Source organism: Symphodus melops (genome assembly GCF_947650265.1).
Source record: "Symphodus melops genome assembly, chromosome: 1".
Lineage (NCBI taxonomy): Eukaryota > Metazoa > Chordata > Actinopteri > Labriformes > Labridae > Symphodus > Symphodus melops.
The window spans coordinates 17,365,138-17,391,224 of record NC_136691.1 but is presented as its reverse complement, the minus strand read 5'-3'; the positions used below and the strand labels follow the sequence as shown (position 1 = coordinate 17,391,224).

The 26,087-nt window shown below is 41.2% G+C and overlaps 1 protein-coding gene across 13 annotated transcripts in view; it reads right to left on the bottom strand.

The window, feature by feature from the left end:
* The window catches only part of nrxn3b (neurexin 3b), a 295,208-nt gene extending 276,212 nt beyond the window's left edge, over positions 1-18,996 (bottom strand). For 11 of the 13 annotated variants that reach the window (XM_079340502.1, XM_079340503.1, XM_079340512.1 and 8 more), the window contains exons 1-4: positions 18,728-18,996; positions 13,856-14,982; positions 8,885-8,902; positions 8,487-8,513 (exon numbers count right to left, since the gene is read on the bottom strand). In XM_079340502.1, coding sequence (XP_079196628.1) covers positions 8,487-8,513; positions 8,885-8,902; positions 13,856-14,552 — 742 coding nt within the window. In that variant the 5' untranslated portion in view covers positions 14,553-14,982; positions 18,728-18,996. The remainder of the gene's footprint in view (positions 1-8,486; positions 8,514-8,884; positions 8,903-13,855; positions 14,983-18,727) is intronic. The other 2 variants (XM_079340509.1, XM_079340511.1) reach the window with 1 other exon arrangement.
* Positions 18,997-26,087: the final 7,091 nt, after the last annotated feature.

Sequence of the window (26,087 nt, the reverse complement as noted above, 5' to 3'; positions counted from 1 at the left end):
CGTGGACAGAAGCAGAGAAATTGGGGAAAACGTGTAAAGGAAATTGAAAAACACAGTCGATGCCACCTCGGATTCAAGTAACAAATGTAATGAAACCGACTACGAACTTACTTCTTTCCTCTGCTCTGGCACCTCGATAACAAAAAATATTATTTACAGCCAATCAGCAAGCTTCAGGGAAAGTGGGCTTCACCTACATGTCGAGTGGAGGAGGTCTGTAGTTACAACTCATATTTTCTGACTTCATGTGTATCAGCTGGTCGGGTACTGAGATCAGTTTGACCATTGCCCCCAATTTTTTGGCAACTTTGAAATCCGTCCCGAGGATTGTGGTGCAGATTCACGCTGAGTAATGAGCAGAGAGGCTAAATAAAACTCAATTTCGGGGTGAGAGTCTGGCCGTTAAATAGCCGTTTATCAATGTGCGCCAATGCCAATAAGAGCCAGCTGGGGCTCTGAATACAACGTCTGACACATGACAGGAAAACCCATTTCGATTGAAGCCATGGCACCGCATGGATGGAAACAAACCCCAGCCTCTGATGACACACTGCGGCTGTCCCCGTTTCATCCATTACAAAGGACATGTGGGGACAAACTGCCTCATCTTGTAACATACATCATGGGTTAGCAGGGGAAGGATGTAAATCCTATCAACAACAACGCATTTATGTGAGTTTGATTATATAAAAGACATACGTTTCTGCTTATAATAAATACTTCATTAATAGCACTGCCTTTAGTCTATCACTCTTCCCCTCAGATTTATAACTGGTGATAGATTCAGCACTCATCATTGTGTCCTGTATGAGAAGGTTGGTTAGCCTACAGGACCAAGAAGTTCTTGAGCTTTCACTAATCGTGGGAAATCCTTTGATGCAATAAAGATTGTAGAGTGGAGTTTAGCCACGGTTTGAAACACAGCGTTTCAAACTGTAAGAGTTTTCATTGATCTCAGTTGTTTTAGTAATTGGTTATACGTGTTTGTTGTTGTTTTGCTTGTAAAAGGTATTGGATATGAGGGATACCTCAATGTCCTTTTGAGAATAAATAAAGGTTTGAAATGCATAAAAAGTGTTCCCAACTGTGGATACATTTTTAACAACTAACATAAACTCAACTTTTCTTTTCTTTTATATCTCAATGAATACCTTTAAACAGTTGCATAAACCCAATGTGGAGGCCAAAATGTGTCCCTCTAATGTCGGTTTTCTCAGCAATTGTAACCTGACATGTATTAATGAACTACAAAGTATCCTGTAGCCTGTTTTGAACAAAGCCTGTATTGGAGAAGAATGATTGATGAAAGGACCCTCGGCTTGTTAGCACGTCATACATACAAGGAGGCGAACGCACACATGGTTTTATTCTATGCATCTCCCTTTTCAGTCCATGTGAAAATATGGTTAATTTCCCACCATGCAACTTTATCATTGATAGTTTGGTCATCCATCTTCAATTAGCCTGAGTCAGAGATCTTTGGCAGAGTTCTGCTAAGACCACATCTTTTAAAATCTGCCTGTTTTTTTAGTGCAGTGTTCATTTAAAGCTCAATTCAAGGCTTTTTCCCCCCTTCTTCCAGCATTTAACTTTTTTTTTTTTTTTGTGTTACTCTAAAACGCTTGCAAAAAGACTTTGTATAAAAGTCCCTTTAGACAGAGCTGTCCACCCATTTATTACACAAGCACCACTGAACACCATGAATCACCAAAAATCAATATCAGTTAGAAAAGTTCTCTCAAATCAAACAACAGAACTCGAGTTAGCAAATGAGTCACCAAAGTGCATGACACACGAGCTGCAGTTGACTTGTGTCACAGCATACGTCACTGCAGGCAGTAAATGCATTGCTGAATGCCTGAGGACCCTTTCAAGATGTTAACAGATGGACTCTCAGCAGCCTTTCATCACATTTGACACATACATAACACATACAGGTCATAGATTCACATAGTGGAAGAACAAAACATCCTGCAGAAACAGTCTTGTAGTAAAACACATTTTTTCTACTATTTATCTTTTGGGATAAATAATATATGATCCATCACTTTCCCTGAGAGTCCAGTACATGTGTGGACTTAAAATGCAGACGAGAGACTGCGAAAACTTAATTGGGACAACTCTGGTTTCATTCTAGCAAAGTCCAGTGGACTGACTAGAAAGCACTGGGGAGGACGGACAGAGCCGCACAATAATCCCATTGAAGCCTGACAGCATCAGTGGAAGGGCAGTAAGCACCAGCAGAGCACTCCCATCTTCAGCCTTGGTGTGATGAGAGACTCATCCTCACAGTACTTTGAACTGGAGGAACAGAAGAAAGAGTAAAGGAGGAGGAGGAGGACAGAGAAAGTGAGAAAGGCTTACTAGAATACAGAAGCAGACAGAGATGAATAGTGTGAGACAAAGGCAAGGACGGAGACCGAGAGAGATGGAGTCAAAGTTAGAGGAGGGGTGACAGGCAGAGACAGGAAATATATAACACACCAAGAGAGGGAGGGAGAGAAACAGAGGGGGTGTGACAGAGGCGGAAAGCAAAAATCGTGTCTGTGTGAACTTTGCAGCGGGACTTTGAGGGGATAATTAGGGAGAGTGACTCCAGAAGAGGAGAGTAAGTTCTCAGTCCTAAGCTTTCATGCAGGGGGATTAGACTCGGGCAGAACTCCTCACTCCATCCCTCCCTCCCTCCCACTCTTACTGCTCTCTGAAGTGGACTCATCCCAATTGCCAAGTTCTGTCCAAAGCAACTTTGGCAGTACTGTATCATCCAAAGTGCAGGGAGTGAGTGCAATTCCAGGAAACATCCTGAAAGTGTCACCTATAGCCTGCAGTAAAGTACAATATGTTTCTCTGTAGTACATTTAATCATAACGCTCACACTTTGATGAAACCATGTCAACACGGTTTCAAATTAACTCGGGATTGCATTATTGTGAGGTGTAACCAATATTTCGTCCCCCCCCCTATTGTGTGTGTGCATTCGAGCAAAATTCTCACTACATTGAGCTTTTGTCACGCACATAATAGATGATTCTGTACTCGGAGGAAAGCCATTAGGTAATGCTGGCAGCAAGAGCTGCAGGCTGAAGCGTTGAGCCTCTTCTCTGACCTTGGGCTGAACAGTCACCGCAATACACTGATGAACACCCTCCAGGTGTCCACTGAAAGTACATCATTGATTGGACACGAGGGTGAAAATAATGATGTCATGAGTCAGTGAGCGCAGTATGGACCGTCATGATCTCTGCAAAGTGGTCAGACTGTGTTTTTTTTTCTTTTTTTGTCCCGTGTAAGCAGAAAATATACTAAGCTGTTACTCTGGATCAGAGCTTTACGAGCAGCTCCTATCGACTGACCCAAGTGGTTCTAAGATTTATAAGAAAAAATGTTGCATTAATGGTATATAGCAAAGTCAAATGTGTTAATGTAAAGGTTTTTTTTTTTAGTTCATTTTGAATATGCAAATACAACATTGAAAACACTTACTGTTGATCAAGGGAGCCCTGCATATTTTCAAGAAAAGAAAAGAAACACAAAGCATCTTGTTCCAGTATGTTATTTCAGGGTGTATACAGATGCATCATATAACATCTGGAATCCCGTTGGCTTCAGCACATCACATCTGGAAGCTGCTCATGCAACAGCTGATGCAGTCGACTGCTTTCACGGTTAGTGTATTACAGTAAATACAGTTATCCAATCCCAGCATCATTAAGTAAAGCAGTACACATAATAACCATGGCAATTAAATGTGATCACATCTCATTATTTGCATGACACACGCACGTATGATCACGTCCGTGTCAGCCGTAAAATTGGCTCTTTGATTGGCACTTAGGCTCACTACATCTGTCAAATTTCAGCATATGAAATCGTTCAATTTGTAACCAGGTGAGCACAAACGTAATCCCAAATCCTGCTGAAACTCATTTTCAACTTGTGAAATCCAAAATAAGACATCATGTTTGGTGCTTGTTGGAGCTGAACAAACTTTACACACCTGCAAGTGTAATGCAGCATGTTGCTATCTAGAGCAATGCCGCTAAGTGGAGCACACTTCCTGGTCTACTGCCATGGCTTAGAAAAAGTTTCCTCAAGTGTCAAAGCTATGCATCACAAACAGTCGCATCGCTGAGCCAACAACATCTGGGCCTTTGCAGATATCAAAGGCCTGAAACTTTCCTGGATAGATGGCTGGGGTTGCATGCGGCATAAAGCCAGAGATGACAAGGTGCTCCATATTGCTCTATGGAAACATGTGGCCTTACAACATTGGTGCACTACCTAGGTCTCTTCTTCTGCAGCATTCTCCTCCTTATTTTCCACCATCTTTCTCTTTGTCTTTTGGCTTTCAGCCCCCTCCTCCCCCTACTCCAGTTGGTCCTTAAGGGTCTACGCTCTAGTCTGTTGTCCTCAGTGTCCCACTTACTGTGCTCTCTGACCGCTGTGCCATTTACAGTACATACTGCAGAAACCAGAATCTAATAGCATAGGGACCTGCTGTAAGGTACCGACCATTTAACTCAACACAGTCCTAATATTCCTCGATAAAACTTGTACATGTAACCTCAAACTCCACATGCCATGATTACACAGGATAAGAATCTTCACCATTTATATCTTTCATGATTGTGATGGGACTTATTAGTCAGTTACAATTATTTTAATAGTGTCATGTATGTTTTTGTCAATATAATTATTCCTTTGCAGGGGTCGACAGGGGCAATCATTGAGGGTTAATAAAGTCATAGAGACAATTACTCTCTATGAGAACTTCTCATGAATGACCCGAGTCCTTCTGACTTTCATTTTCTTAGGCAGGAAGTCCCAGAGGAAACCTCGACAGAAACGACATGGAAAGACTCCAACCTGGGTCCATCTTATTCTGTAATGCATCAGAGCAAAACAAGTGAACGGCTGCAGGATGCCTCACTACACACTGCTCAACCTCTCACTACCCAATTTGCAGTCGTTAAGCAAGCGTAAGGGAACTCTGTTTCTGGTTTCGGACCATCCACAAGGGGATACAGTGCAGAGTCTGATATGCAGCCAATGCTTGAACACAACAGATTTTCCGATACCATTTTTTTTTTTTTACTTTAAAGAACGATTCTGACACATAGATCTGAGGATGAAATCTGTTTTGCTAGGCGAACATTGCTGCAGCTCAGCCTTCGGTCTCTTCTCGTGCCTTTTATCGATGATCGAGATGTGGAACAGGAAAGTTAGGCCCCGTGTCCACCTTTCAATTGTTTTCAATTGGTGGAGAACGTTTGCAGCAGTCGCCTGGATGAAAAACACAGCGCCAAGCGTCTTTTGGAACAAGCGCTCTGCTGTTTTTGTGCGGCCGCTCCAAGCACTCAAGTTGAAAATCTTTCAACTTTTCAGAAAGGCGATGTTTACGTCAGCGGGGATCTTTTTTGAATGTATCATTTTCCCATATTTTTTGTTCCCATATGTCTTGTACCCGCATCCTCATTGCTCTATGCCTGATCGGGTAGAAAATGACCTCAAATAAAAAAACAAACAGTAAAAAGTAACAGAGCCGTGTCGGTCATACAGTGGCGGTTGTCAACACACTGTAGTCATGGAGACAGGACGGACATGCAGAGCATTTCTTCTCGGCAAACAAATGCTTCATGCAAACAGACATCAACAAACGTCTAAGTTCATTACTCTGTTATCACGACCACATTAAACTGCTTTATTTTGTTTATTGCTGTTTATTGCAACTTTAACTTTACACACAAAAATAGGGCAATAAAATGTTTAATCACTCATGATTTGATATCTTTGACTAACACGCTCCCTCAACAGGACGTGATTCTTAGTGGCAGAGTAAGTCAGTATCATTTCAGTGTAGGTACATTAAGTGTTTTGGAGTGGATGAGATGAGTGGATTTTATAATTAAACATATGTTTACTGGAGTTCTCGATAATAACCGATGCTGCTGCTTCAAAGGCTTGGTCCGAGGCCTTTAAACTACAGGTTCCAGTACTAAAACAACTGTAGGTGAATCAACAACACACAACCTACTTTACTCAATATCAACACATTTCTAAAGATGTTTAATCATAAATGGACATTAGCACCACAGGCACCATTGCAGCTTGTTTCTTGTTGATGCCACTTAACAGTCAATCAAGCTGATGTCGATCAACACATGTTATCAAATTCACTGTTTTCCTCCATGCGGCTAGGACTCAGAAAAACACACTTACACACACAGATAAGACATATGACCACACAGACAAGTACACAGTGTATCACATAGCTTCACTAAATGAATGATGAGGATATTCTCTGCACGGACACAATATACTGTACAGAAGCCACGACTATGACCTCGTTCAGATGAAGCCAGATGTCAGGTCACATTCACCAATCAAATCCTTTTCAACACACAGAGAGATGTCACGTCCAATTAAGCCCTTACACACAAACACAAACACACACGCTTGATGTAAACACAAAGGCATGTGCGCCTCATCTTCACAGAGACAATCAATTATTGATATCGGCTGTTTGCACTGAATAATCCATTACCCAGCTTACTCTCATCACGCTCATCATTTCATATTAAACAGTGATAATCACATAGTCTCAAGAATTGGCACCGTATCTTTCTCCATCTCCGCTCAGCTCTCTGTTCAATCACTCACCCTTCATGCAACAGTGAATGTGGGCGCTCGCTCGCTCGCTAGCGGCAGCATCCCGAGATTTTTCACCATCTCTCTCAGACCCACAGATGAGCATGTGCACACATTTAATGAACACACAATAATGAATGATTAACCAGTGGCAGCACACACTCGCACAACGGCAAAGACACACACACACACACACACACACACACGCAGCTCTCGCAGTGCAGATAAAGAGCACAGTAGGGAAAAAAGGATTGTTGTACCTTTGTTTCTACCTACAGTTTTTGGAGAGGAGAAAGGGTCCGTAGAGTTAAAAGAGGGAAGAGTGTCATCCAACGAAGAGCACCAGAGAAAGACAGCAAAAAGTAGGGACAACTACAGTTAGTCGAGAAAGCTTCAACACTGACGACTGACACTTCCATGCAAAATATCGACCATCATGCAAATGGTGTGGGAAATGGGAGAGGCACAAACAAGCGTCACGTTCACAAATCAAGCGCCTTCTTCTTTTTTAATTGCATGGTGGGTTGCATTCCTACATTTCATTTGTTGCATGAGCTCTTTGCACTGAGTCAAGTTGACCTCACTTTTTGTTTAGGGGAAGTAAGGGGAAGTCTTGGAGGCAACATTGACACAGTTTTTTTTTTGTGTGTGTGTGAGTGCAACGTTTCACTGTAATGAATGCTGTTGTGTGCTGGAATCCAGCTCCCCCCTCTGTAATGATGAATCTTCCTTTTCATCAAACTACTGATAGTCAAACATTAATAGCCAACCCATCGAGCCCCATACACCTATGTCATATTGGTTGTTGTGTCCAGAGGCGTTTTGGCCTTTTCTGGCTGACGACAACCCCTCAAAACTCTGAATCATCTGCAGTTTCTGGATGATGTTACAATTCTGAATAAGGCGACCAGTAACATGCCACAAAAAGAAATATTTGATGTTTAGATTGACTGCTTTTTTAAGTTTCAGAATGAATTAGTGACTCAGCTATGGTTTGAGTCAGGGTTATAAGATTCTCACACATTGTCTAAACTCGAGCCAGATAACTTCAGCATGGTTGCAGTGAGGACAATATAATGCCTTCGGTTGTCAACAATAAATATATTGGCATCAGTAATTAGATCTGCAGAGTCAAGGTCTCGCTCTATACACAAGCCCGACCTTTGCACCTCTCTATCTATCCAAATCTACTTCCCCTGGCACTGGATGTAAATATGAAAACAATTTGATGCAATACTCGGCTCTGTCTTTCATGTATACTTTACCTTACATGACACTGTTGGCTTTTTATTTTCCTCTTCCCCCGTCTCTATCTCCAGTACCACTCTCCCTCTTACTCTATGCTGTCTCCCCGAATTCCAATGATTTTCTTATCCTCCCTTGCTTCCCTGGATTTCATCCTCTCCCCCACCTCCAACCCCTCCCCTACGCAGTCGCTGCAGAGGTCGAGCAGGAACAGTGGAGTGTGTCACTGCATGTTAGCTGTGGAACTCGGAACAGTATACAATTATGTAATACACAGGAACCCGGGTGAATCAAGGGTGAGAAGACACAGAGCCACGGAGAGTGAGAGCGCAAGAGAGAGGCGAAGGTGAGATGAAAAACATGCCCAGCGCCATGCACCCCTCCTCCCTCCCTTTTTAGCACACACACACTTACACACACACACGAAAACAAAAAAAACCCTCCCACTTCTCTGCAGATATATCGGAAGCATTGCAACACACAAATGCACACGGACAGGTAGTGAAGGCACACGGTGTCACACGGCGCCTCAAAACCAAGCCAGGTGAACAAGTACAAACAACAGAACTCTAGAAAGACAAAGAACAGAATACCTTGCTCTGCCTTCAGGTGTGCGAGGCCTTGAAGAGAAAAAACCCAGACATGGAAAGAGAGAAAATGTAAGAAAACAACAGCACACCAATACTATAGATGTATTGTTGATATGCATGCTTTGTATGTGAAACAAAACATGGCTGTCACACTAAAAACAAAGCTTTCCTAAATGCATTTAAAAGCTTTCTGTAGTAGCAGACAGATAAAGAGAGCAGCACAGACTGTGAAATATAAAGTACTTCTTCAGGTTGTTTCATCAATAAGTATTCATTTTATATCAGACTACAGGATTGCTGCTTCATTTTCACTTGACTTTCAAACTTAATACAGTCTGCTTTTTTAAGTGAACAGATCAGATTTGAACATGTCACTGAAGGTAGCCCCTCTGAAAACTCACCTGGTGTTCTCTGGACTGCTGTGGAGGTGTCACAGGAAAGAGGGGAAAAAAAGAAAGCAAAGAGAAGTCCAGCATTAGCAACACACTTAAGTTGAGTTTGCATGTGGAGCTAACATGCAAATCAGAGCACACTTCTAAACATTGTTGTTTTTTTTCATGTAAGTGACAAAGAGCTGCCCCTTGACATGCCTGATCAAACCACCAGTATAAACCCCTGTGGAGAGAAACACTTAACATCTGTCCCGCTTTTTTGGAGGGGAATCAGATTGACATTGCACCTTTTAGAAAACAAACTCTTTCACATTTCTGAATATCGTGACGACAACATAATATTCTGCATCTCGTATCACACAGACGGCCTCGCACACATTCAAAGGAGCATAAATCTGTGAGGATTTATGGTGTTGTGAGGTTTGTGGATTTTCTGATGCACCTTCTTAGACCCAGGTCTTTCTCCTCCACCGTCTTTTTTTTTTTTTTTGCCCTTTTTTAATCACGCACCCAACCTTTACTGCACACTGATCCAAATCCAATGCAACCCTTGTTGTTTCTCAGGGGAATGCTCACTGTGTACCATAACTCAAAATATGGTATGACAAAAAAAGAAAAAAAAACAGATATTAAGCATCATCTTTTGAAGTGAAAAAAAAAAACCCATGGACGACACCTTCGGGGTTTTCAAAAATGCCACTCTGATTTAGGGCACATGAAAGATCACTCGGTGAATCCAGTCTCAGTAAATCTGTGGATAGGTGTTGAGCTTTTATGCAACATCATACATCCTCAATTAATATTGAAAGATTCCTGTAATCAAAGCCCCTCGAGAGCATCAAGGACTGACAAGAGGAAATTAAACGTATCTTAATTAAAATGGACCACATTCGACATTTTAGGTGTGAGCTTGAATACACAATATCTGATGTTAATTTGACTCAGTACTGTGCCTTGATCTCTGCTCAGGCTACACAGAAGCCTGGCCTGTTTCCCACCACTGGATATAGCTGAGGATTTTCATGCTTTATTTTCCTCTCTGGCAGCATTAAGTCCTTGTATAATTTCACAAACTCAGCCGAGGACATAAATATCGTTTGAGAGGAGGCGCAGCGGGAAAGAAATCTGTAGAAGGAGCTGGTGAAGGCAAGGTGAATTTTTTAGGGAGTAAAATGGCTGCTACTTCTCCTCCCGCGTAAGAAGGGTGACATTGGAAAAGGGAAGGGAAGGACGACGGAAGGGGTGGGGGAGGGAGATAGTGGCCAGCTGATGGACAGCTCCAGCTCCAGCAAGACTTGCATGGGACTTAAGGACCCTTGAACGGGGCGGACACGCATGGGTTTTTTTTTCTGCTTGCGCTCAATAAGTGCGCATATACTTGGCGTGCGTGTTAAACGCTCAGTTTCCCATGTAGATTAAAACCCTTTCTCTTGATACGACAGCACCCGGAACAAGCCAATGTGCTGCGAAGGACATGTGGTCCGAGTGTAATCCTCTGCTCTATTTTACCAGCAGATTCACCACTCAAATCCAAACATAATTTTCAGCTCGGCAACTAGACACAAATGCCCTCTGCACTGGAATCAGGCGCGTCCCCTGCACCATTTTTTTCCTTTTTTTTCCCCATGACCTAGTTTTTATAGTAAGATTATTGTAACTGTCATTTTTTTCCATGTCTGTTTATTAATCCCCAAAGCTAAGCCTGAAGGCACCATTTTAGCACTTGCTTAACAGTTTGCTTGCTCTAGCCTTCAATTACTAGCCTTCCATCAAAGCAGTGTCAATTATATAGGCCAAAAAAGCTCTAAACTCCTTAAATTCAAATGCATAAGATTTGTGTGCAACAAAGGAAAAGGGAAATGTTTTATATATTTATTCATCAATCAACTGGAATGCTTAATAACCTTGACCTTATGCATATCACATAGTAACTGCAAAACTCTGAGGCATTCAAGGGACTTAATGTCACCCCCATTAATTCAATTGATCTGAATGAGGGACAATATCCAGATCATTAGCGTAATAAAAGATACAGCTATTTACGCAGCAAATAACAGGAGCAGAGTCATGTTGATCTCAAAGATGATTCAACAGAAGGGAGCAAAGAATGCGGCGCACACAACAGCAGAACAGCCTGCTAAAGTTGGCCCGCGTGAAGCGAAGCGAAGAGCGAGTGGTGCGAGGTGTCTAATATCAGCCCATTGCCCTGACACTGTTAGTCACTGATACATCCACACGGAGGAGGGACTGAACATGTGTTTTATGGCCAACTGTTTATAGTGCTAAGCTGCTAGCTGAGCTGAACAGTTGGGGAAAATCCACAGGAGCTCAGAGGGAGAGACAACGGCAGCACAGTCTCATGCTCATCACTGTGGTGAAACAATGATGTTTCAGCACTAAGCTAACCCAGCTGTCCCACGCTGTGACAAATGCAACACCAAAGATGGGCAAACTGTGTGGGGAAAATTGGGAAGTTATTCCGCAATGAAAAGGAATTACCCTTCTTCTCTGCTAAATTTTTTTTTTCCATTTCTCATCTCACTTGTTAATTCTGCCCACCTTTCATATTTCACTTCTAGGCCAGTAGGCTAGCAGGCTAACCATTAGGAATACGGCTGGCGAAATGCTTCCAAGGCCCAGTCCACTCAGTCAGTCAGCCATCTGCCCGTTTTAACGAGCAGCTCCGGGGCCTTGTTGCTCCATGTGTCTGTCTGTGTGTTTCTGTGCAGGCCCGTTAAATGCAAATGTGTCTGAGTGCGTCGATGCCAGGCCCGGCCTGCGCAGCCTGATAATGTTACGTATAAATATTCACAGGTTTGACAGATTGCTTTCATTGCTCGTTAATGTAGAGCATAATCAACAGCGTGCAGATAAAGACAGGTGCGCTAAGCAGTTGTTCACCTCTAATGGCAACCAAATGGCAAAGTTTGACGGCTCTGAAACATCAGGCGCTTTAGGGTCCCTTGAACAACGAATACTATGACACTTGTAGACTTGCGGAAAAAAAAATCTTTTGCTAGTTTTCCGATAGACGTTCTAATTGACGGTGGTGTTTGTGCAGGCATTTTCCAGGCAAATTAGCCATCTCTGCTCTCATTATCCTCCTAATTATGGCTTCCTGTCTTAGTGGCATAATCAACAATCAGCCACATCAGTTAATGGGAAGGCAGGGAAGAGCAGCAGTCGCATCAGCTGGGAGCTACCCTTCATGCCTTGCGCTTTTATTGCTTGAAAACAGGAGGGGATAGAGAATAGGTGCGTTTGTGTGGGGAGGAAAGACGCAGAGTTGCAGAAGGCAGGGGTTGGTTCTTGTCCTACAGCTGACCTCCTGGGACAAATTGGGAAACAAGACGCCTGTGGTGGATGCACTCATCACACTAGCTCTGCCCCGGGGCTCAGCTATGACCATCTCTTTCCACATCAGAGCTTTTCGGTTTGGTCACAAGCACACTCTTAATATTTTGGTTGTTTTAATACACGGATGTCAGAGTTCCCCATGCCAGCTCAGGATGCTTTTAAACAAATGGACTACCTCTTCGTTCTCCTCCTCCTACTCCTCCTCCTACTACTGCATGGACGGTTCGACAGAGGCAATGAACAAATAGACTGAAACCAAAAGGGGGCAAGTCCAGTCCGTCCGCTTGACTGCTCTGCAACCAGCACATCGCGTGCTATCCGCAGCAATGCCACAGGCTAGTGCTTGGGATTTAAGCTCCAAACAGCTTCATTTGAGCAGCAAGCGATAGGACATGTTATGAAACCGAACACAGCAAAACCGCTGCACAAAAATCTGCTTATTCCAAATGCGTGCTGTTATGGTGACAAACTATAACGTCTTATAACTGTATTAGACGGGGTTTTAAAATAGCTTGCAAACAAAGCATTCAGAGAGCGTGAGCATTCCCCTGGTTTTTCAGCAAAATAAAGTCATCCCTAAATCATGTCAGCGTGATTTAGACAGGCAGGAAGTGGGTCAACGGTGGAGGAAATTTGACATGGGTCTATTCACACAGTTATCTTTCACAGTCCATACACATGAAGAAAAGAGTGTGAGATTATAGTGAATTGTGTATTCTCTGGATTGTTGTATTTCTTTTATGACATTGAAGATGACGAATCCGAGAAGTAGGAAATTGTGTTAGTCTTGGTCTCAGCTTTATTCTAAAGGCCATAGAAGTGGTTTTGAAACGTGAAGGTCTTAACGCTAGGAAGCCTTCCACTGGCAGAAGCCTTTCCAAAAATTAAAATGAGTTCAGTGTACAAGGAAAAATAAATTTTTTTTAGTCATTCCTTAAGAGGACGGAAAGGACCAGAAGCCATTTCTAAAGGTATGATACCACTGTCTCAGGGCTGTTTAAAGGACAACATAAGTGTTAGCTGAAAAAGTATATATCTCTAAAGGTGTGGACATAAACTAGGATAGAAAGTTGTCAAAGTGCTGCAAAACAGATGACCTTGGCATAGAAGCAGAGGAAAAAACAGATGAAGTTGTTTCTCATCCAAACACTGTGTACCTTCAGGTCCCTGCACCAGCTTGCAGGAGCTGAATACATTTAACGAAAAAAAAAAAACAGAACTGAGTGTTGTAATTTTAGTCATATTGGCTAATGCTGTATCCACCACTTCCTCATCAGAAGTAATAACTGTGAAGGAAGAGGAAACACTGAGCACATCACCTCCAATTTAACTCCCACATGAAATATACGAAGGCTTTCTACAAGAAGCTGTAAGGCAACAACATGGACAGAAATATTCTGATTTAATGGAGATGAGCTACTCACCATGAGGTAATTTCAACATTATATATAAACGATGCAAAAAGTTAATATTAAGGGGATCACAATTTTTACTTTGTGCCTGGAAGCAGAAGAGCAACTGTTAAGGCGTCAATTAGTATGGCATACCCTCGTGTTATGTTCACAAAAGATTTGAATCAATATTGGGAGCTTGACTCAGAAAGCTCTTGGGCCGCTGTCTTACCTTCAGTGCAGTATCGACCTACGTATCCAGTTCTGGAGCAGTCGCAGTAGCTTTCTCCATCTGCCAGCGAGCAGATCCCTCCATTCTCACAGGGGTTCTCCGTGCAAAGGCCCATCATTTCCAAGCGCACTTTCTGGCTATTGATGAGCGTAGGTAGCTTACTTCCATAACTGAGGTCTGTGATAATTCCCTTGAATGGTGGCAGCTCACGGACAGTGGGAAGAGTGATGGCTGACGTGCGAATGTCCCCTGGGAGTCCTCCAAGGAAGAGGTCACTAACGATCTTCATGAACCGCCGCTGGGGCCGCACTTCCTCAGTCTTTGTCTGGCCATCCACAGCCAAGCCAGTCCGCAAATTGTGCCTGTTGATGGCTGCAAAGTGCCAGCGGCTGTCGTCGACCGTTTTGTCCGAGGTGATGGTGGTCTCGGCGCAGTCGATGCTGATGCGAAGCTGAAGTTTACCCTTGGATACAGTCAGTAGAAGAAAGTCGCAATATCCGCCGTCGTCAAAGTAGAGCAGTAGGCCTTCGGATTCTGAAGTCTTGAACTGAAATGTCAGGTCACTTCTGGAGCTTGCGTCCCAGCGCAGGTAGCGAGCCCACTGACCTTCAGAGCCAGTAAACTCCAGGCCTACGCACAGGCCCAGCATGGTGCTTAGCAGCAAGAGGAAATGCCCAGGTATGCTGTTGGGATTCATTTTAGAGAATAACAGGTGCACCAGAGGTGGGTAAGAAAGGGGAATCCTCAGAAGGATAATTACATCTGATGCCTGAATTTATCTGACAAATGTTATATTCCACATATATAATTATAGAGTCAAGAGGAGAATGCAATATCCATATTTTTTTATTTGTGAAGCAGATGTAATGTTGATAATGGATGAAATTGAATCTCCTTAGCCAAGGCTATGCAGAGATATCTGGAAAATATCCAATTTCCACACAAAGTGGACAGATAAAAGTGTAAAGATGAAGGTGCTGCTTTGTCTGTTTTGTCAGTGATTCAGAGCTGCATCTTTGGATTTTTCCTTGAGGCGACTTCCTGGATTGAAGCGGATAACCTTCATTGTTGGTCCACTTCCCTGCCCCATGGTTTGATCTCTAACTTCAGCAACAGCTACAACAGAACTGAAAAGAAGAAGGACAAACATCCTATTAAGCAAGAACTCGTGTTTTTATATTACATTTAGATTATACAGGAGTCGCTATACATTTAGCAGGTTTTGTTGTCCACTTATTCAACCATAAACCTGCGAGATAAAAATAAATTTGTACATTATATGTAAAAATTCAAAAACTATCCAATGAATGAGCTCTACATTTACATCAGTTTTAAAAGCAGTTTCATTTTACTTGACAATGTGTGAATGAGGCGCTGATTTCAACTGCAAGATGCAGTATCTAAAAGGGTTGTGCAGTCTTAAGACCATACATTAGTTAAGGTCAGGTCATGTGTTTTTTTTTCAAAAGATGCAGAATATAGTATATCTAACAGACCAACAAAGTCAAGCCAATGAATTGAGATCACCCTGTAAGAGGATATTGAGAGCGCCACTGAATGCAGATTTAACCCTCCATGTGGCCATTCAATCCAACTAAATAACACCATTATCATCTATTAAAGGTTTTAAGGGCATTTACTTAGCCATATTCACCAATTACCTATTTTATTTGTAGATGATCAATTCAAAGAATTGATCTGGTATTTAATGCCTGAATTTAACTAGTTAAATTCCATGCAGTGGTTTGCATAATAAAAAATACTGTGACAAAAATACATTTCATGTGTAAAAGTCTGCTTTTGCTGATTGTATGATGAGTCAAAATCCATTGAGGTGAGCCACAACATGTGTTAAGCCTCAAACGATACCATGCTATCTGCCGAGGCCTGCTGGGATCCTGATAAATATGACTAATTATCCACTGCCACTCTCTTACTCATTTGCATGTCTTTGGGGGATTACAATCATAAATAGCTATTCAGAAGGATGTAAGGATGGTGTCACTTCATTTTCAGATCCTGGCGTTATTAACATTTTCTTCCAGTGAATACATATTCAAATCATTTAACAACACTGAAACCTGGATGAACACTGCAATGGAATATTAACTAATGCACCAGCCCTTGTTTGCTACTCCTGCACTCATTGAGTTCTGTTTAAATGTGCTCAGCAGGTCTAGAAATGATTCACGTGGAGAAACCTTATATGTGTGTGTACTCTTCCAGCCCTTTGCCCTTGCGATTGTTTTGGCAGTGGGCTGCCCACCAGACAAATGCATTGTCCAATCATGACAGAAGCACAGAACCATGCAACACAATAGGGCCTTAAACCACCTGCCCTGAATAGTTAATCTTGCTGCAGCAGGCGAGCTATTGAATTCAAGTAACTGATACCTATGCTAATGCACTGTGTGTCCCTGTGCATGCGTGTGCATGTGTATGTCTCTCTGACAGCGCTGGGTTGCCTAGGTGGATCATTGTCTCTGCCTTAAAAGTGACTCGGTGAGACAGCACAGAGGTTAAAAGGTTCTGTGTGGTGAAAATAACCCTGAACGCAGCTGTGCTAATCCAACTAACTGGTTATCTGCTGTGTGGGTCTATTGAATAAGCCAGGCTCGATACAGCAATGAAACCTGAGATGCCAGAGTCCTTTTAAAACTGGCCCTGGCTTCTATTTAATTGACACAACTTATTGTGTGTATTGCCTGACTGAGGCATCAGGTGTCCCTGTGAGTCAGGGTAAGATAACAATGCTAACATGTTGACTCGCTTATCTCAGTTAATCAAAGAAGTGACGGGTCACTAGCCTATAACCCAAACGTCTGTCTTTTTTAAAATCATTTTTGGAGATAGTTCATATTTAGTAACTTATATTCGAATGGTTGAAACCCATGTCAATTGTCGACAGATCCTTAAAATAGTATTTCATGTAAAAACTGTCCACCTGCTGGCTAGCCTGGAGGCTAAGCTAAGTTTGGCTGGTGTGGTGAAAAGTGAAGTTTCATACAACATATTTTACAGGCACTTAACTTTAAAGGCCTGCTGTGAAAAGTGTTAGTTAGCTGACTCAGTGCCTCATATCTCTTTCAAACTTCTTTAGCTTCACTCTGAAGGGCAAGAAAGTTCATTCAAACTCTAATCTACGCCACTTTAAACAAGTAAGCAACATGTCTAGTTTAAAATTAAGCTTTTTCTCCATGAATAAAACAAGAAAATGGCAGACATTACTGTGTGTATGGGCTATGTAGGCCAATTTTTCCATCATTATGGACAATTAAGTTAGTTAGCTCTTGTTCATGAGTAGCCCATGCTGGAATAAACACATATTTTCCGGGATATACACGTTGAATTATTAAATGGAAACGGATATGAGATGACCCGTGCAGGATACCGTCAGTGGCTATAAATGATGCATTGATGCATCCAGCTTCGAAGCTGCAGATTTATTGACATGTTTTGTAATATAGACTAGCTCTCCATCACACACTGGAGACCCCTCCATCCCCCGCTGTGCTCCCTGTCCGTCACAAGCCGTAGCCTGCAGAAACGATTTAATCCCACATCAGTCACAGAAGACAAGAGGGAGCTACACTGCGAGGGTTTCCGAAACCCGCTAGTCTATCACTGGCTAGACAAAGTGAGGTCCAGGGACCACCAGAGGACCTTTAGGGAGATACCAGGCGGTCACCAACAAAAAGTGAACAGCAGGCTGATTTGTGAGGGAATGTCTAGATGCATGGTCAACCTATCTGTCCATCGTTTGATGAAACAAAACACAATCAGAGGGTTCCTCTGTTAAATGGTCCTTCCTTAGAGATTTTGATTACAATACGGCCTATTGAGTGATGTGATTTGAAAAACTGTTCTTTCTGTCCACCCAACGAACATCTGCGCAAAAGTCGGATGTTTGTATCCGAGCATACAGTATAATTCCACTTTGTTTGCTAAGATAGATCTAAAGAATAAAATATAGTATATGTAGCCTACAATTATTATTGTCTACTTTTTATCCAATTAAAGGTGACTGTTAATAAAAAGGCTATCGAACATGATGAAGTTCTTACAGAAATGTTTTTCTCTCCATTTTAATCCTCATTGGATTTCCACCCCACACAGACACGCTCGCACTACATGAGAGCCACAATCATTGTTTTTATCGACCCCACAGGTAATTTTGATCAGTTACCAGAATATTTGAGTTACTAAACTGATAGTAAAGCCGTATAGAAACCCGAGCCGCAGCAGCCCTGCACCCATGAATAAAACAGCGGGCAGCAACATTTTCCAGCAGCGCTCCAGCTTTCCCTCTGCTCCTCGCACGGTGGCAGTCTGACTGTTGCTCTAGGGTTTACAGCCCTTGCTTTGAAAATAATGAGGCGAAATTTGAACTAGAGTCGGACTAATATTTGTGCGAAGTCATGAACAAATCGTTGGTAGTTCTGGCAGTTTCGGATGTCGGGAATAAAACATAATAAACGGAGCTATCCATTCTGTGACACACGATTCGGTGGGCAGAAACTTTCCCCTCTCGTCGGTCTTTACTCAGTCACAGCTAAAATACTTGGTCACAGATTCTGCACCGACAAAAAGAAGCGGTTTCTTGAGATGTGGTGAACCCACAAATCGCCCGAAATGTTGTGGTTAAATTGTGGGCGACAGCTTTCAAACTCATCATCCAAACCATCCCACTGAGCTTATAAATCTCCTCCTCGTCCTAAAGTCACAAATCCCACGTTAAATTCTCAGAAAATTAAACTTATGCAGAGAATTTCACATTCCTGAAGCAAAAACACTTCCACAAAATCAATTCTTTTTTTTTTGCTGAAAGGACGTGTTAATTAAATGAATAACCCAGTTTTAATGCGTTCTTACCTTTCCGTGCAGGGAGACGAATCCGGAGGGGTAAAGCCTGTTTTAAAAAAATATGTAGATTATAGTAATCCAGAGCAAAAATCCATCCAGAGAGCGCAGTTTCTTTACTTATTGCCAGCCCGGGATGTTGAGATGCTCACGCTGGTGATGAGGAGGTTATTATAAGTGAGGCGCGGTGGAGGAAACGCAGCGGTCCTCCTCTCCTCGGCTCAGTGAACGCACATCTCTCAGCTCGGCTCACTCAGCGCAACTGATGATGGGCCCTTGGATTTCTCCCACACTGACGCTCTGAACCCGCCTTCTACACAATATTAGGCTACTATGCACAGCAAGAGGGGGGTAGGGGATCAAATTGGAGACGAAATAAAGAAATTGCCCAGTTAGGACAAATCACAAACGATGACAACGCTTGGAGACCTTTCATAGGTAGTTTACAGTTTGTGCTATGGAATTAGTAAAAGGGCAGGACACAGAACACATGGTGCACATCCTATGACAGTGAATAGAAAGTTAATTTTCAAACTAAATAACCATTAATATGCTTGTCCTCAGATATGTGTTTTTAGTTTGTCTGCTGTGTGGCTAGATCTCCAATTCAGGGGTAATCAGAGTTAAAAGGCTTTGCTAATAACCAGCCGCCCCCCAAAAAACTCAAATAATATGTATCATAAAAAATGTCTTGTTTTATTTTTAAAGTCCAGCATCCTGCATCAGCACCTTGGACAGCAACCTAGTATTTCTACTGCATGCAATATGCAACGTTGTGAAACGCTTTCCATGTTTCAGCACCCTGGACAGCAACCGGGTTGCTGGAAAACTGTCCATATGAGACCTGGGAGAGGCCAGGGGTGAAAAGAATTTGGATTGACAGAGCTCGGATCTCACATAAAATATCCCTGCACTTTAAAATGCTACTGTGCATTTATCATTATGACAATTTGTGTGTGTGTGTGTGTGTGTGTGTGTGTGTGTGTGTGTGTAGGTGTGTGTGTGTGTGTGTGTGTGTGTGTGTGTGTGTGTGTGTGTGTGTGTGTGTGTGTGACTGTGTGTATCATACAAACACAGGCTTAGGAGTCAGCTAACATATTCCACTATTTCAAAAGATACATCTACTGCTGCAGGTAGTAGCAATTACCAGGATCTTTTTATGGCTATCCTTTGCAGGTTTTGTATACATCTGCCTTCAAATTTGACATATCTGCTGTGTTGATAAATGAAAGAAGCTCATCCCAAGAAAAAAAAAAATGCCTCCAGATGTGGCTAATGCAGTGAAAGAAGCAGAACCCACTTGTTTGTTATTCTACATGTTCTTTTACTGTCCATTGCTGTTCATTTATTTTGCAAAGGTCTATTCTTCATTCTCTGTGTACACTATTGAGTATCATATATAGCATTATTTTTATCTCGCTTCTTCTGCAGGCAACAATGTGCTGCAAGTGATGATGACTGTTCTTGCTGTTACATAATTAATCTAAAAACAGTGTTTACAAAGTGCTACAAGAAGAAAATACAAGACAAGAATAACCCTAATGAAATGCATAATGAGAAGTTTAAAGTGACAAGAGAGAATGAACAAGGGAACAAGATTTGTAAAATGCAATAAGATATTAGCCAGCACAACACAGCACTGACTAGAAAACTGTCAGGATAAAAACAACCACATCAAAGATAAATTTAGCACATCTAGGTTGCGCAGGCAGGTTTCTTGAGATGTATACAGGGAGTTCCAGTCTCGAGTCTGTACTGAGGGTCAGTCGGTGAGGTTCTGCCTGAGGGGTTTGACCTGATCTCTGACACCAGGGCCAAAAGGTCAGACCCAAGAGGTCTTAACATATCTGATCTGGGCATAAGACCAAGATAAAACATGATAAGTATTTGCAAGTACTGGTGAGGTGCTATATTTGGAGGTGTAGTGACTCTATTCTTTGGCATCCATTCAAATATGAGCTGATGCATCACAAAATAGCTGGAGGCATAAGAGTGGCTTTTGACTGTGAGGCAGGGCGCCAGGGAGAAGAGAAGAAAAGCATGAATGACCTTCCCTTGTTCTATATAGACTTTAGACATACACCGATCGTTGAGAGCTGAAGAACTCTGGAGGTAGTATGAGAAGAGGAAGTTTATTTTCAGTGGTACAACAGTATTGTCAATTTTTAAGGCAAGACAGCTTCTGAAGGCCCTTTGTACCAAAACAGATGTAGTTTGTTGTTTGAGCTGAGTTCCATTGTCAGATCAATCAGAAAGAGCATAACAAACTGCTCCTTGACTTAAGTGTTGTGTTTACTTGTTAGTGAAAATTAACTTGCTCACTTCAATTATTTTGTTATATTTATGTCGAAATAATCCTATGTAGAGCGCTGATTAAGTTCTTCAAGGTCTAAACATTTAAACTCTAAACAGTTATGCTCTTCTACAGTATAAATAGTTTATAACTACAGTATAAATCATCTTTAGGGACTTTGGTTGCTGAACTGAAAGTTCAACGGTGACAGTCTCGATGGAGAACAATACAACATGGAAGATGGTTCGGTAGTTGGAGAGATGCCATGTCACTTCCTGAGCACTACCAATGTGCCCTTTAGCAAGGCACTTAACCTCCAACAGCTCAGCAGTTTGAAGCAGCCCAGCTCTGATATCTCTACATATATGCTTGTCAACAGGTCATGATTTTGCACGGTTTTATGTCAGACCTATGTGTGTGAGAATCATGTGTCTCAATGAAAGATTGTAAACCAGAATTTAATTAGGTATGTAAAAGTAAATTTTAAAAAAATACTGCTGCCAAACATTCAAAGTTTGTGTTATTGATGGAATAAATTCAAATGTATGAGTCAAGCTGAGACAGTGGAAAGCCAAAGATATTTAACTACTGCCAGCAAAGGTGAAAATAACTGCATGGGGAGCAGTGTTAAATGAGACACCAAGGTCTAATAGGATTCAAATGGGAAAATCTCCTGCTTCTGCTTTCAAATTGAGGCCATTTGTTACTTTGAGAAGTGCTGCAAGGCTCAAACAACATCTGCCCACTTCTGTTTCTCCTGTTGCCACTGCAACCCTGGCCTTAATGGATGAGTGTTTGTCTGTTATTTTCTTGTTTAATAATAATTGGGCTGTCACTGAAATATATATGAAAGGAACAATTAACGTCATCATTATTACTTTGGTTGTTATTAATAGCTTGAATAGACAAACTTTTTGAATTACTGTCACCAGTTTTGGACAAGTTGCATTCTGGGCTAAAACATTAAAAGGCAAAAGATAAAATCTTGGAGCAAATTGGACAGTATAATATCAAAATTATTCAGACAATGTTGGGCTTAATTAAATGTTAAATATGCTTTTTTTTTCTTGTTGACTGATCATGTTGTTGTAGGTTTGCAGTTGATTGCTAAGAGGTCTCTCAAATGAAGATGCAGTAAAAACATAATTAAGAACATTTCTATTGTTTGACGAGCAGATTTTAAAACATTTTTTTCATGTTTAATACACCCATGACAACATTAAATACATTTTGCCTGAACTTGTTTTGTGCCAAAGTGTGTTAGGTTGCCTCTTTGAGGCTAGTTCTTCACCTGGCTGATCCAGTGGTCCAATATTAAAGGGAACCCAGTGACACATTAAAGGGATGTTTGGGGCCAATTAAGCACAGCAGTGATGAGAAGATCAGCAGCTCTTTCTAATGAGTAATAGCCAAGAGAGACATAGTTAAAAGAGATGGTGGAACAGAACGCAGCATCAGTTGAATGAAAAAAATCGTTGTTTAAGACAAACTGAACACAGTACCCAAGAGCGTCACAATATTGACACGAATGTATGCAAACAATGCCAAACAAAGACGTTCCTCTCCAAACAAGTCACTTGAATTAAAAAAAAAAACAATAGGACCACAAGCACTCTCGCTTCCTCTCACACAGATTTTTCTAACCCCTTTTTCTCTGAACTAAAAGGCATAATAAATGAACCATAAACCTTTGAAAATATCTTCAAACTGAATTCAACACAAGCTTCTGGTTTACTTTGATAAAAATACCAACTTCTTGTTCGGTAATTATAGACTTAATTGTCAGCTGCCACAACAACTGCTGTAATATTTTCAATGTATAAATGATTATGCTTACAAATATCATGTAAGAGGCATAACTACATCATGTCAAATGGCCTTAGAAAAAGCTTAGTCATCATGCAGATGAAACACATAAATTGTGTGTTGCAGTTGTGTCGTACTGTGATATGCTAACATCCTTTAAAAGCTATGAAATGAAAGTTTGACCAGGCAGTCCAGCAGGTTTTTCTCGATAGTGACATGTTGTCTGTTGACTCTTTGGTTTTATCTCAGAGTGTCATCCTCATCTCCAACTCAGCACTACAAGCAGATAACTCAGATAGCAACTAGCAAGTGAATTAGCTTAGCATTTAGCAGCAAAAATGAGCGAGAGATTGCTGAACTAGAAACAGAGCTCAAAGGGATTTATGACATAATGTTAAAGTGTTGTGTTCAAAATAAATTTTAATCTTCCTGAAAGTACACTGCCCCCAAAAACTGAGGAAATGCAGCTTTAGCATCAGTCTGTTGGCATGACATAGCATATTTAGCCAATAAACTCTTATTTAAGACCCCTTTTAGTGGCATATGCTGTACTTTCATTAAAACAGAAGTAAACAAAAACTACAAAACAATCATTTAGGATTATATTGAAGCAACCACTTTAGCCCAATTAGCTAGGAAGCAACAGTTGATACATTTTAGGACGCGAAAGGTGATGTTTTACATACTAACAATAAGTAATGTCCTTTTATTTAAATATCTCTTTAATTATGGACAGTTTTTTTTTTTTTAAATCTTGAGACTTTCAAGAGGTTAATTATTTTTCGGTGTCAACTGCATATGAGAGACCAGTAAGCCAGTATAAGTCAAAGAGGGACTGTGGTCATGGTCTGTCTGCCCTGATTGTGGGCAGTATAGAGTAGAGTTTGATCTTGAGCTGATTCATCTCTGCGTGATACTAACTGCACTCCTGTACAAAGGAGTGTGTTGAACCTTCACTTACCAGATACAGCAGATGAAGTGCTAACCTATTGGCCTTCGATTTGAACAAAGCTCATATTAAAACCACACGTAGCTGACACCCTGACACCACCTGCCTATATGTGTGTTCTGTCTATGTACTCTGCAAATACTCATTATCTCCTCTGATTATCCTCAGATTACTCATGTCTTAGCAGCGGCTTTACAATTTTAAACTATTATGTTCATGTGAGTGATGAAAGATTTTCATTTGTATGCTTTTTGTGGAACAGATTCACGATAACAAAGATATAAAAAAAAGTTTGTTAAAGAAGAAGTCACACAACAAATTAAAGCCTGATAGAAACATATTGTTCTTTTAGGTACATCAAAGCTGTGAACCTGCTGTCGAAGAAAAGCTCAGAAAGCTGCAGATTGTGCTACACATTTTCTTTTCTGACTTGGTGCCAAATAAGAGGGCAGTTTTATTAAGTCCCCATAACAAAATGATTTATTTGAGGTCTCAGTTGGCCGAGGATGATGAATCATTACTATTCAGTACCAAGAAATAAATAGGACAGTAAGTTGCTTCTAAATCCTGTAAAAAGAGGATAAAGTATGCTAAGATATATTTTTATGTGAGAATATTCATGGCAATTTAATCTAAATGACTAAATTTAAATATGAGGTCACAAGAGAACTGAATTAGTATATAGGACTAAAAGGGTTTTATCTAAATTTGTCAGCATTGATTAGATAATCATAATTAAGGTATGAAATGGATTTTTTTATTTATTAATCACAATTAATCGCATAATATTTTGTCCATTTAACTTGATGGATAAGCCTCTACTGTTTCTGCCTGTAGTCACATTGATGAAATAGAACGACACTGCTGCATCTTCTAATGTCTCATTTCACTTCAAAAAACTAATCATGGCTTAGCTGATGATTCAAAAGTAATATCCACCTTATGACATGAAACATGCCATTCTTTCACTGTTCCCTTTATCTGCTCACATTCTAAACTTTATGTTGTAACCTTCGATCTACCAGGTTTTGAATTTATTTCAAAATAAAAACAGGCAAAATATGTTCAACTTAAGACAGTGCAGAAATAATAGAAACTAACTAAATGCTGTGAGCCTGAGTTTTAATTTTACAATTTGTGTAAGTTTTTTACTTTAAAAAAACAGACTACAATCTAGCTTTAAGTTCTTCAGTGTAATGCTAACATGCTAACCCTAAAGGTAATAATACTAGGCTTATCAGTGTGCGTCCATACCAGTACTGGCAGTCTAAACAATATTTCACCACCCTGCTGCCAGAAGGCACCACCTGCTATGCCATTATCAATAATCTATGACTGAGGGTCCTAATAATGCTGTATCATGGTTTACCACCGCCACACTGAAGGTCACATTTGCTATCGCTCTCCCTCTCTAACACACCCACTAATACGTACAATGATGCTGATTGATCCTAATTGCACTGATTTTACCTCAAATCGCAGATGCCTGTCTGGCCAGCCGGTCACTGAAGAGGCCCTTAGCAGGTCAAAGTGATTACACTATCAAGGACATCTATTAGAATCCAATTTGGCCTGGTTTGGTCTTCAAACAGGCACAGCTAACCTCCTTAATGGACATTCATTTATCTCCCGTTGTTTGGGAGCTGTTGCGTGCAAAGTCTACAGCTTTGGTACTAAGCAGGATGGATGTGATATTTAGATCAATAGGTCCAGCTTATAGGGAAAAATGCGATGGTATACAGACGATAAGAGGGTGATATTTCCTTGTAAATGTCAGCGTAATGTAACCATCAATGCCCAGGGTGGGGGCCTGTGCATACACACTATGCAAGGCTGTACACTGTATGTGCAATGACTTAAAAAGCAGGACACATTACAGCACTTCTTCTATTGTACCCTCTCACCCTCGTGAGAATCCATTTGAATAATGAGGAGAAGCACCTGTCAGGCTTGCTCATGGTAAAACACTGACTGTAGTCCTAACACCTACATACATCTGAAGGCAGAGAGAGACAGCGCACACATACTGCACTGCAGGCCAGGATACCTGCATTTTTTAACCCATGTACCTCGCAGCATGAATAGAAAATCACAGGAGAGGTCCATAATGCTGCGTCACCCACGAGCTCCACCATGAGAAACTGTCGTTCTAAGAGGAGATACACCACTAGCAATTAAAAATAAACCGCGTTAAGAATATATGGCACAGAGGATGTCCTTGTTGTCCTCTTAATGCAATTCTTTTTGTGGTGTGAATTTTCAAGAGGCAGGGAGCTTTATTTATTACAACCAAACAGAAGCATGAAATAGACTTGAACTTGTGT